We start from the raw sequence: 12,571 nt of genomic DNA on the forward strand, positions 1-12,571 counted from the left end.
AGATATTTTTCTAAGAAAAGGAAAATTCAGGGTTTGATTCACCGCTGTGAAGCTTTGTTTAAAAAACTGAAAAACAAGAGGGATGTTTGTTGCGCAAGTGTGAAACTTTGAAAGAGTAAACACAGAAGTTAAAAGAGAATTGGAGTTATCATTTACAGCCTGCTTCTTTTGGTTTCCCCAGTTAGAGATACACTTTGAAGTATTTAAGGTTATTAAAAAATACAATTTCGATTTTGAGTAAAAAAAGCTCTGTTTCATTGGAGAACGCTTGGTTATGATTGGATGTTTGTAATTCACCAGTTGAGAATGCACTTTTGATATTTTCATGGTTATTTTTTAATAGACAGTCAACACAGAAATACAAATAAAAAAAAGAAAATCTATATTTTTTGAAATATTAAACTCCTTCTCACAGGTCTAATTTAGATCAATTCTATGCATGTATATGTTTGTTTCAATGGTTTAATTTACATTTCTAAGTCATAACTGTTGTACTCCTAACATTTCATGAATAAGATGAATAAAAACTGACATGTGTTACATCAGCTAAGCCTGCAATTTTAATATATTCGTGGCGTTTTTCTAATGTGAAATAGTAAATAAAGAAATGAAAGTATGAAAATTGGGCACCAAAATTCAGGTTTCATGGAAAACATTATACATTGTGTGTGTGTGTGTGTGTGTGTGTGTGTGTGTGTGTGTGTGTGTGTGTGTGTGTGTGTGTGTGTGTGTGTGTGTGTGTGTGTGTGTGTGTGTGTGTTACAACGGTTAGATATGCACTTTTAAATATCAATCGGTGTATTTTTTAAAAGATTATTTGGGGATTTATTTCCAAAAGCTACCTTTTAATGAAAAAACTTAAATATGCTTTTTCAAGTGCCATGTTTTTTTAAAAAAAAAACTTTAAACACAAAATTTTGGTGATAATTTACAGTAATGTAATTCTTATACCAGGTGCAATTTCACATTATTTCTCTGTGTAAGTATCAAAATGCCATTAAATTGTTCATTTTTAAGTATCATGTGGAGTGTTTTGAGGACAAGTCAATAAACACAGATGTATTAGAAACATTAAAAAATTAAACTTTCAACTAGATTAAAATGAGCCATGTTAAAATTAAAGTACAACTTAGAAACTAAGTATATAATGATGTTAAAAAAGGCATAAAAAACACATTCTGTTCTTTCATAATCATGAAATATGTGTTTTTTTCCCCCCTTTTTTGTCATACCGGGTGTGAAAGTATCACTTTAAAGTTTTAGCTGACACTTGATTTTCAGAGCAGATCTGCCAGCTTGAATTGTTAAAATTTAAAGCTAAAGTTGAGATATTAAGTTGACTTAAATGTATTGAAGCCCTTAGTTTAGATCTTGAAATGCTGAATATTTGACTTTATGACTCGTTCTGGGTCTGTAAATCTGTTATAACTCATCTGTATGCAGACGACAGTGTGTGTGTGTGTGTGTGTGTGTGTGTGTGTGTGTGTGTGTGTGTGTGTGTGTGTGTGTGTGTGTGTGTGTGTGTGTGTGTGTGTCACTGCAGTGTTTTATTCCTGTAAGCCGTCAGCAGGAGGAAGCAGCCCCGTGTTGTTGAGGAAAAAGTGTGTCATCTTGTTTATTTTCCTTTGGTTTGCTGTTTTTTCCAGACCATGGGGCGCGATGATAACAAAAAAATATTGCGGGCGTTCGAGTCTCTCAGCGGCCGTCCCCCTTAAAATCCAACCCGGGACCACAACGTCCTGAAACAACATCTCAGCTGCTGCGAGGAGACGAGCAGGAGTTAGGGCCTGTGTGTGTTAATGATGGCTCAGCGGTGATTCCCTCCTGTGTTTGTTCAGATTTTAACTCTTAGACACAAATCGTTTTCTACTCTGTCTCATCTCAGACACAGAAATATGTTTCTATGATATGTCTCTCTCATAAAAAAAAACAAATTCCCTCCAAAGAAACTCTTATTAATTTTCTCAGAGTCCATCAGTTTGCTCCCGTCTCCTCCTAGATGTGTGTCCACTAAGACTGAATAATATTTGGACAGGTGTTCCTTCGTATCCATTAACTTCAGGGGGTGCAGTGTGTGTTTCAGAGCAGAAAGAGGGAGAGAAAAGCAGCTTATCCAGGCGGCTGGGTATCTGAAGCCAGAGTGAACGCTGTCGTCTGTACTGTATGTGTAATCCTGAACAATAAAAAACTGTTTAGCACCAATTTTCCTTTACTTTTAAACCGTCTTTTTTCCTCTTTTAGGCACCGTGGAGGCCACATCTGGAGGACAGATGTATCCTGAAGCCCTCTCTCTCTCTCTGACTCCCGCTCACATTCGCCACTTCTCACTCACTCTCTCTTTCTCCTCCCTCCTTCCCTCCCTCCCTCCCTTGCTTTTTGGGAAACATGAGAGCAGGCCTAATTCTCTCACTTGCTCTCTACCGCCCCAGCCGGACCACCCACATTCGGAAACGCCCGGCTGTTCCTGGGGCAGAGCCGGCGGCAGTTTTCTGGAGAGACGGAGGGAGAGGGAATGAGAGAAAGAGATGTAAGGATGGGTTATGAGTGACGGTTTTAGCAGAGTATCAATTACATCAATGTCAAAGACGTAACTGGCTTTTGTGAAGCAGAGGAGGGATTTATCCACCAGGAGGCCGCAGATTTACTGTCTCACATCACCCATCTTTACATTTCTGAGGCTGTTTACTGAAATACAAACACTCAGACATGACTGATAAACACAGCAGAACATTGAGTAAGATAAAATTCACCTTCATGCTCCTTTAAAGTGCTCCAGCTCAGATTCATTCCCCACAAACAGAAGAGGAAAATATTCTTCAAACAGCAGCTTTATTGCTTATTAAGCAGTAATGAGAATATTTCAGTTCAACATGTAAACGTCTCCCAAACAAAGGTCAATGTCTCCACCATGTGGAGCATTCAGAGTATTACAGCTCTAAAGTTTCAGCCATCTGTTGCCCCTCAAAAGTCAGAGTTACTGAGGTCTCTGTAGGAGAGCATTTCTGTCAGGTTTATGGAAAAAAGAGGGAGGCTCCAACTACATGAAAAATTATCCCAAATAAATGGTCAAATTAGTGAGATTAAAAAGTTAAAATAGAGAGAGTTTTAACAACTTTTAGTTTTTACTGCACAATACTGAGCATTTGGTTATTATTTTAAACCTTTAAATCATTAGACTTAAGACTTTTTATCTCATATTAACAGTTTTTAAATGTCATTTAAATGTGTGTTTCATCATTCAGACTGTATCTGAAAAATTCTTCTTGAAATTTCAATATTTTGACTTTTATCTCAACAGTTATAGTGTTTCTAAATTTCAGTATTCCAGACTTAATCAAAATCTTAACTTTATCACATCTTTTGATTTTTTATTCCATTATTTTGCCATTTTTGTCACTTCATTTATTTTTTATCTCATAAGTTTGATGTATTATGTAGTGATTTTGACTTAAAATTTTAAACATTCCTATTTAAATCTCATCAATTTGAATTCTATCTCTATATTTCTACTTGTTAAATTTCGGCATTTAGACTTTCATTTACAACTTGGACTTTTATCCTAAATTTTAGACTTAATGACATCGCTTTAACTTTTAACTCCATTATTTTGTCATTTTCTTTCTCATTATTTTTACTCATATTACAAAATTTTGGCATTTTGTACCAAAATTTTGACTTTTTAGCTACCTATTTCGTCCTTAAGCTAATTATTTTAAATTTTTATGTCATTGTTTTCACTTTTTAAATCTTATGATTTTGACAAGAATCTCAAAATTAAAACTGTCTTTATCTTTTGATCAATTTAACTCTCTAAATCTCAAATTCAACCTTTCCTTAAAATAATTTGCATACCCATTAACGTCCTCCCGACTCATTGTCTGTAAAAGTTCCATTTAAAGGCAGCATGGGCAGTGCTTTTAGATTCAGTACAGGTTCCATAGAGACATTATAAAACATTTACTCACGGGAGCTTCAAACAACATAAAAATCCTCTCCCTCTAGCATTTAAAACACAAATATTTGATTTTACGTTTTTCTTTGAGACATTCAGCTCACCAATTTCTTTTATTTTTTGAGTGTTTAGTGTTGTTTTGGTTTTAAATAGTGTTTGCACAACTTCTCCCCGCTGCCCCCTAGTGGCAAGTGTAGGAACCGGTTTAGCAACATTCAGATTTGCAGGCATTATATCACAATAAATATAACTTGTTCGGTGTTTTAAGTAAGCCTGTAGGATAGATACGTTGATGCTTTATGAACACAAAAAGAGGAAGATTTGCAGAAACAGTGAGGACTCTTCAGTGATGTGGTTAAAGAGGATGATGCAGCTGAACAAGTGTGTTATCCTGGATAGAGGTATCAAAGTGTTGGTGCTCAGTGATCATTAACATTAACACTGTTAAGGATGATGCTAGCCGCTATGCTAATAGCTTTATAAAACAAGGTGAGCTGAACGCAGTGATGTGACTTAAAGGTGCAGCTTAATGTAATCTTCTTTAAATCAGAAAATCTTTTACTTATTTTTCTGAGTTTTTCTTCTCCCCACCTCCACTGCCACCGACCCCACAGCGGCCCCCATCATACCTCCAAACGGGCCCCCAACAAACAGGCCTACGAACGCCCCAAGCAGGGCCTCCTTTCTCACCACTTTGGGCAGCCTTCTCATCCAATTGGTGATCTTCTCCCACAACAGCCAGAGGAATGAGGGAGGAGAGGAGGAAGGAGAGATGCTCAGGGAGGGGAAGAAACTCTCCACATCCACGTTCAAGTTGTCAATGCTCGCCTCTGCCTCCTCTCGGACTGCTTCCATGTCTTCCTCAGTGACGTCTTCTCCTCTCCTCTCCTTCACCAGCTCCTCCTGCTTCTCCCTCACTCTCTCCTCCACCTCCTCATACAGACGGCAGCTGAAATGTGGAGCTCCACTCTCCTTTACAGCCTGCTCCACTTTCTCCAACAGCTCCTCCACAGCTCTTCTCTCCTCCTCTTCTCCCCCACGGGTCTCCAGGGTGTGGTATCGGTGCCCACATCTCTCCACCAGCGCCCCGAGGTCCTTCCTCCATGTGACGAGGTAATCCTCCAGCCGCTCGTCCTCCTCCAGTTCCTCGGTGTGGGTGAAGAGAATGATGGTATTGGAGCTGACCGCAAACGGGCCGAGCAGCTCCTCCAGGACATCCAGAGCTTTGGTTTCTGCATCAGCTGGCTGGTTCACGGGGACACAGAGGAGGAAGGCGTGAGCTCCAGGGCTGGATGAGGCGATGAAGGAGGAAATGTGTCGTCTTCTGTCCTGTGGGTCGCAGTCAGAGCTGAACCAAGCTGGACTGGAGATGACGACCACCTGCAGGACAGAGACAAAAACATCAGTAAGATCTACTACCCACTGTCCTCATTGCATTTAATGCCTTTAAATGTACTTGATGCTAAATTTAAGTACTAATCTAACTTTTAATTCTCTTCATGTCCTAAGATGACTGAACTTCTCTTCCCTGTGTGTTTTTAACCCTTACCTGTCTGCCTGCAGCCTCTCCTCTATGTTTGCTGCACTGCTGGATGGACTCACCCTCTGGGCCCTGCTCGCTGTCTTGCAGGCTCAGGATGGTGCTGACGGCGGGTCTCTTTCCCTCCTGGGTCCGGCCCAGCACCACCAGCCTCAGGTCTCCTCAGAGGAAATGAGAGGAAATGTGTTTTAACCACAAACTGTACTTAGCTTACATGTTTTATAGTAAATAAACTTTTAATTTGTTGTCTACAGAGTACAAACGTGGCGTTTCCTCACGTAAAAAATAGTTCGGTTATCATTTTCTTGTTGTCAAGTCTCTTTTTGTGCGTTGGGCTGTTTGAAAAGCTTTCGTGTAGAAAGTAGACATCGCCCCATGCCTCTGTTTTTACCAAAAAACGCCCAAACACGCGTTAAGAGGAGCCGCCCATAACCGACTTTTCTCCCGTTATCACGTCAGAAACGACTCTCATATCACATTAAACGTGATTACTTCTCAAACCTACCTGTCTGAGAAGAAGCTGCAGCCATGTCTCGTCCCTTTCTCTGCTGTATTTAGTGTTGGTTTGAGGATGAAGACACTTCCTGGTTCCTGCACGCTGACTCAGACATGACTGACGCCGGCAGAGGTGAACACAGAGAGCGGCTCAAACCGGGCCCGCGGACCGCAGGGTCAACGGTTTACTTTGGATAAGTTAATGAAAAAAAAAATCGAAGAGTTTTGTTCTAAAAAAAATAATAATAATAATGAAGGATGTTTATTTAAGTCACAACAACAGTTACCGACACTCGCCAATAAATCTGATTGGACAAAAAGTATTGTTAGCTCTGATTACTTATAATGTGTAACACCATTACCACAGGTGTAACTACGAGAAAAAGTTAAAAAAAAAAAAAAAAAAAGTGAAATATTTTTGTATATACCAGTGTTTTGTAGTTTCATGTTGACGTCACTTTTTCATAGAGTTTAACAAACGTGGCTGGTCTGGATCAATAAGTGCTGATAAAAGAAAAGAAATATGTGTTTACAGAATAACAAATATGGTAGGTCTACAGTGCAAACATCACGTGACCACGAAAAATCCAATAAATGCCTAAAATGAAAGAAAATGTCAAACTTTGAATCTTTTTCATTGTAATGGAAACAATTTCACAATAAGCATGAATATTTCACAAGAGGCAAAAATATTCCATTAAAAAATCAAAACGTTTAGAAATGCTTCACTGAAAATACAAGTATTTCACGTTCCTTTTTTTGCCCCGAATGATTTTTTTTAATTCATAAAAATGTTGTATTTTGCAAAAGTTTTTGTTTCATAAATTATTTTTGTTTTGAGATGTTTTCCTTGACAGTGTTTGTGAAATGTTTTTGCCTTATGTAGAAAATGTTTAGAATTTGCAATGAGTGTAAAGATTTTGGTTGTATTTTTGTTATTGGGAAATGTTTTAAGGGTTAATGAAATGTTTTAGTGTCATGAAACTTGTGTGCAGTTACCTCAAAATAACAGGCTTACAAAGAATATCAAACCTCTTACCAAGCCATTAAATTGATTCAAACTAAGAACAAGATATTGCTCAAATATTTCAACCTGGATGAAAAAGAAAAAGTAAAAAAAGACAAAGCTTAATTTTGGAAATGGTCATTTTTTTGTGATGCTCATTTATTAAATAACCAACAGTGATTTTTGTTTGTACAGCTCCTGATTAGATCAAGGTTGCACTTAAAGGTGTATTTCAGCACCTTTGAAATCCAACAGAAGTCGTATTCTAAATGTGTACAAATATCAAATGTAAAAAACGTTTTTACATGGTAAAAGAAAAACTAGGCAGGCGTCAAATATATATTACGTTGATGATGATCAACAGATGTCTTCAATGTTTCTGTACATCTCAAAAAAAAAGAAAGCTGTCGACAGTCTCGTACATAGACAAGAGAGTTAGGGCCACTGAGATCCTATATTTTAAAGTTGGTAAAACGAAAGTTTTCTAGTTTAAATTCTGACTTAAAAGACAAGTTTCTCAGAAACGCGTGGTAATTCTGAGAATATTTCCTAATCCTCTTTCGTAGGAACGACAGCCAAACACACTTCACAGCTAAACAAACATTCAGCACAACACAATCCAGCCACATCTTACAAAAACTGTACAGTAACAGTAAAACTAAGTGTACATGCTGAGAGATTAACATGTTCAGTAAAACATCTCATTTAAAAATATCACCATTAGAAAATTAAGAGAACTTGGTTTATAAAAAAATACACTTTAAAAACATGATTAAGCTAGAAATATCCAAATGTCACCAATTTATGTCTTGAATGTCACTGATTTAGAGGACTTCTGATCCCAAATAAGTTTGTTTCCGTCACTTAGAGCCCTGGCATGATGTAGGCAATGTTGTCCAACGTGTTTGACTGTCAGGAAAAAAAAAAAAAGAGTTAGTGTAACAAGGTACAAGATTTACATCATTAACAGAAATGTCTGAAATATTGAGAAGTGTTAAGTCATGGAGCTAAATCTCCTGCATATATAATAATTCAGCTTTTATAATAGTTGATACTGTACCAGGACATTACGAGGACATCCATTTAACTTTGGTATCTGAGCGGTGAGACAGACCAGCGGTCCCAGCGCACAAAGGATGGAGTCCAATAGAACAGACAGACTCCCAGAAACCGCCACCATGCCCTGAAACAAACACACATTAGTTTCTTCAAACCCTGCAGAGGAATTAAACACCTGTGAGTGACACCTCAGTGTGAACGTACCTCTGTCTCCTGCAGCCTGTGTCCAATCAGAGACAGAGATTCTCCCAAGAGCTGCAGGTGAGCAGCTGCATCGATGGGATCCACATCAGGGACTCGAGCTGGGGACAGCGACATGGTGCCCGGTGTTCTGCTGGGAGAGACCATCCCTGAACCTGCTCCTATGACTTTCAGGTAAATAGGGACAACAGCAATGAGGACAAATTACAGCAAGGGAGTAAAACGTGGAGATTTGGATAACAACATACCTTTACTTTTGCCTTCGCTGGCGCTCTTGTGTTTAACCGTGGTGGCCTCTGCTTTGTTCTGTTTGTGCTGCAGATACTGAGCTTTCTGCCTCCACACCTGCAGAAAACAGAGGCTCAGTGCACGGTGTCAAAGCATCTCCAAACATTCATCACAAACAGAGAAACACTCACCAGTTTGTCTTTTTCAGGCATCGCTTTCCAAACCTCAGCTAGCTTCTTACTTAGCTCACCAAACACTGCAAAACCATCACACACGCACAGTTTGAGATGTGTGTTATGTTCACATTTCAAAAGAAGGAATTTAAATCTATGTCATAAAAAGGGTCAAACTGTGAGGGACGACTAGACTCACCGAGCCCCGGCTGCTCTGCGTTGATGTTGACCCTGTACTCCTTACAGAACACCTGGTAGGCTGTAGTGTTCTTCTTCTTGGGCTGAAAACAAAGAAATAATACTTAAATAATATTTACAGTTTGTACGAAAACAAATGATATCAGTTAAAAACGAAAAGTGTCATGACAGAGCTGAAAGAGGAAGTGTCTACCTTCTCTTTCTCTTTCTCATGTTTGTCACGATCTTTCTCTTCATTCTTCTTCTTCTTCTTCTTCTCTGGTATGCTGTCATTGCCTTGATGATGGTGGTGTTGAGGGACTGGCGTGCCCATGGCGTACATCGGCCCCACGGAGCTGTGGGTGACAGTGGGGTGGGAATGGCTGTGGCTTCTTGACGAGTCTGCAGAAGAAACAGTGGTGGAGATTTCTGTATTGTTTTCACTGAAGTTAATCAACAACTTCATCCCGACACACACAACATAAACTTACCTCCAAATCCTTTACTGTGCTTTTTGTCCTTCCCACTTTTCTCCTTGTCTCTGTCTTTCTCTTTGTCCTTTTTCTTCTTGCTTTTTTTGCTCTTTTTCTTCTTTTTTGACAGGTGTGTGTAGGAATCATCTATGACCAGCTCACCAGCCTCCAGTTCGCCTCCAGATGACGAGCTGTCATCTCCCAAACCACCACCGTAATGACCTGGGTAAGTAAAGTTTTAGCAACGAGCAAGATGAATAAAAGTTTTAATTCAAAATACTTTTCCATCTTGTTATGTCACTTGAATAAAATAGTAATTCTTTATATTTTTTAATGCTTGTTTTTCAGCTTTTAATACGCACGAAGAGACAGAAACATAACCAGCCTTTATAAGATGACATGCTGTTCACTTACCTTCCACCTCCACCTCCTTCCCCACAACAGGCAGCGGATCTCGACTCTGGTCCACTTTCTTCTTGGGCAACTTCGACATCTGCATCCTGTCTCGATCTTTCTCTTTCTTGACACCTCCTTTAGACGAGTGCGGCGTAAAAGGGAAGCTTTCTCCTTCCTCCTTCTCAGGCGACATGATGAGTTTCATCTTCAGCCCGTCAGCTTCACGTAATGTCAGTGGCTCCTCTTTGGGAGCTCCACCATGGAAGAGGGATGACTTTGAGGAAGAGGAGTGCTTCTTGGAGGAAGATGAGGATGAAGACATGGGGCGGGAGTGGGAGGAGTGGCTCCCTTTGCTCCCACTGCCACTGCCACTGCTCTCACGCTTGCGGTCCTTGGAGGAATGTGAGGAGAAGGAGGGGTAGGAGGGTTTCTTGTGCAGGTGGGGGCTGGGGTCTGAGCCTGTGGCCAGAGGGGAGGTGATGGCCTGTAGGAGGCCCATCGCTGTGTCTGTTGGGTGGGAGGACGAGGGGGAGGAGAGCGTCGGGGAGCGGTCTGCTGACTTGTGCTTCTTTTTATGAGGAGGTGGTCCTGAATGGTCATGGTCTGACACAGGTGTTGGAGATATAAATCAGAATGTGAATTTCAGAATTCAAGGAGGGCTATAGTTATTCAAGAAGGTGAAAATCTACCATAGAACTATGAAAATACTGTAAATGACAGAAATCTCACCTCTGTAATAATAGTCATCATTATGTTTCTTTTTCTTCTTGTGTGACTCCCCTCCAAGCATGAAAAGCTCTGAATCCTTCATAGAGCAAAAAAAACTCACATCAGAAATTTATACCTGCAATAAAAATGTAATCATCTTCGTATTCCTACTCACCTTGGGACGTTTCTTGGAAGACTTTCGGACCTGAGCAGCAATCTCTTCCTCCTCTCTCAGCAGATCTTTATATGACCTTCTCTTCTCTCTCTGGCTGCGACCCGCTACAAGGCCTCTTTCTCCATCCATCCCCATATCTGAAAAACATAAAAATCAGATTTTTCATTCTTGTCTCATAAATTAAAAACAGGGTTTAAAATAGCCAGAATGTATGTTATTATTATAAATACTTTTTTTTTTTTCAAATTGTGTTAGGTAGTTACACTAAAATATTCATCTGAACTTGTTGTTCTGTTTCTGGGTGGCAAGAAATGTTCATTTTACCCATTCCTCCTTTACTCTTGATCTCCTCAAAAGCCATGGTCCCCCCTTGTCAACACGTCTCTTTGTCAAAGTGTGTCACTGAAAACATGAGGAGAGAGCCCTGTTGGGGAAACACCAAGATCAGATCACACACAACATAAAGTACATTAAATAAAACCTTTTCAGGGCAGAGTTACATGGGTGCAAAAAAAAATCAGCAAACCAGTTATTTTATTCTAATTTCTCTTCGTTAAACTGTCCCTGACATCGTAAATGTTATTACGTTTTAGTAGATGTATGTCTACATGAACTACCCCATCCTTGGCAGCCCAGGTAATACCATAGCTGCAGGTAACCTCCTTATAATGCTACAGTGAAGCAGAGAAGTTGCTCCTTCTTAAGGAAAATGGAAAAGTCGCCCTATCGAACAATAATGAATACATCTGTCACCTACCAAGGGGTACAAACACGATAGCTTAACAAATTCCCGCCTACATTCATAAAGATACACAAACACACCCCCTCTCCGTTTACTTTGACTCCCTAAGCTCCCAGACATTCACAACCCTCTGATTCAGTTCACCGAGCGGGACTTAAGCTCGACGGTGGAGACGGCTCAGGAAAGCTCGAGGCTTTGCCTAATAGTTAGGCCGCTGTCGACTCAGGAGCCTCATAAAGCAACAATGAACATATTTTTAAAATATTTCATACGCTCAACTGATCAGGCGCAAAAGCAGGTGAAGTTTAGGACCGGCAGAAGAATAGAAAATAATGTGTTTTTTAAATAATACTACCTATACAAGGTGTCCAATTTACGCGGGTCCGGCCGCCATGTTTGTTATCGGATAGACAACAATACGTGTTCAAGACAGGGAGGGGCTTAGGCTGCACAGCCAATCAGTGTAGAGAAACAGCACTCACATTACCAACATGTTCGCAAAAACACTGATAGAAAATGTAATCTGACATTATTAATCCAACCTTCATTTGAAAAGTTGGCTGAGAAGCTACAATACATCTACGTCTCTCTTTTTTATTTATGGTAAAGGAAACAACAAATTGTTTAATTAAACTCTCTTTTTATTATCTATTATTACAAAATAGTTTCATTAATTCCTGTGTTAAATTATTTGTTTGTCCTCACCATCGCAGCATGGCTAAGGTTATCTCCAAGTGACCAACAAAGCAAAATGAAATTGAAAAAATATATTTCAGGACATGCACAATTTTTTTTAAGACATGAAAGAAAATTTGGCAAAGCTGTACAAGACTTCAAAGGTATATATATATATATATATATATATATATATATATATATATATATAAGAATGTGACAGCCCTTAACATACCACAAAAATAAATACTGCATAATGCTAAAAAGAAACTCAGCAAATCTTCATCATCAACAACATTTGGCATTAAAAAAGACAAATTTTCAGGTTAAAATTTCAAAAGCTTTCTCATTTTTAAATTTGTTGATACTAAATCACCTTTCGTGTGCTGGACATCGTCTCAAAAATTTCACAGCTTTAAGTTTGTTTATATAAGGTCATAAAAAACCCTCTGAGACCATAATCAGGGGCCAGTTGCTATAAATGTGGGGGGGGGGGTTCAACTTGGAATTTCAGTGGCTTTGTCTTTTTTTAATTTATGGACAAGAAATCACCTCTAATGTGTCCTGGGCA

The 12,571-nt window shown here is 39.3% G+C and overlaps 2 protein-coding genes across 3 annotated transcripts; both read right to left on the reverse strand.

Moving 5' to 3' along the window:
* Window positions 1-3,425: 3,425 nt before the first annotated feature.
* On the reverse strand, window positions 3,426-6,153 carry LOC141809071 (GTPase IMAP family member 9). Of its 2 annotated transcripts, none has more exons than XM_074695887.1 (3): window positions 5,998-6,125; window positions 5,502-5,653; window positions 3,426-5,332 (listed from the first exon to the last, which is right to left on the reverse strand). In XM_074695887.1, the coding sequence occupies exons 1-3, from the start codon at window positions 6,020-6,022 to the stop codon at window positions 4,511-4,513; spliced, it is 999 nt and encodes a 332-aa protein (XP_074551988.1). In that variant the 5' UTR covers window positions 6,023-6,125; the 3' UTR covers window positions 3,426-4,510. The 2 variants fall into 2 exon arrangements, with proteins under 2 accessions (XP_074551988.1, XP_074551989.1); XM_074695888.1 differs by having other exon boundaries at window positions 3,435-5,332; window positions 5,502-5,650; window positions 5,998-6,153.
* Window positions 6,154-7,146: 993 nt separating this feature from the next.
* Window positions 7,147-11,789, reverse strand: hmgxb4a (HMG box domain containing 4a). The gene is made up of 13 exons (XM_074697656.1): window positions 11,681-11,789; window positions 10,908-11,007; window positions 10,584-10,720; window positions 10,430-10,505; window positions 9,719-10,303; window positions 9,323-9,526; window positions 9,046-9,233; window positions 8,854-8,935; window positions 8,673-8,737; window positions 8,502-8,598; window positions 8,257-8,420; window positions 8,054-8,176; window positions 7,147-7,902 (listed from the first exon to the last, which is right to left on the reverse strand). The coding sequence occupies exons 2-13, from the start codon at window positions 10,942-10,944 to the stop codon at window positions 7,858-7,860; spliced, it is 1,803 nt and encodes a 600-aa protein (XP_074553757.1). The 5' UTR covers window positions 10,945-11,007; window positions 11,681-11,789; the 3' UTR covers window positions 7,147-7,857.
* Between the last annotated feature and the right edge of the window lie 782 nt (window positions 11,790-12,571).

The sequence above is a fragment of the Halichoeres trimaculatus genome, unplaced genomic scaffold, assembly GCF_033239565.1.
Source record: "Halichoeres trimaculatus isolate MK-OKI-2021-1 unplaced genomic scaffold, fHalTri1.1 fHalTri1_scaffold_20, whole genome shotgun sequence".
Classification (NCBI taxonomy): domain Eukaryota; kingdom Metazoa; phylum Chordata; class Actinopteri; order Labriformes; family Labridae; genus Halichoeres; species Halichoeres trimaculatus.

Excerpts from the sequence above, each read along its gene's own strand:
- hmgxb4a (XM_074697656.1), bottom strand. The coding sequence starts at position 10,944 with ATGGCTTTTGAGGAGATCAAGAGTAAAGGAGGAATGG. Across the intron at positions 10,506-10,583 it reads CTTCCAAGAAACGTCCCAAG|GATTCAGAGCTTTTCATGCT; the intron begins GTGAGTAGGAAT and ends TGCTCTATGAAG. Across the intron at positions 10,304-10,429 it reads TGATGACTATTATTACAGAG|ACCATGACCATTCAGGACCA; the intron begins GTGAGATTTCTG and ends CACCTGTGTCAG.
- LOC141809071 (XM_074695887.1), bottom strand. The coding sequence starts at position 6,022 with ATGGCTGCAGCTTCTTCTCAGACAG. Across the intron at positions 5,654-5,997 it reads TGCAGCTTCTTCTCAGACAG|GAGACCTGAGGCTGGTGGTG; the intron begins GTAGGTTTGAGA and ends ATTTCCTCTGAG. Across the intron at positions 5,333-5,501 it reads GAGAGGCTGCAGGCAGACAG|GTGGTCGTCATCTCCAGTCC; the intron begins GTAAGGGTTAAA and ends TCTGTCCTGCAG.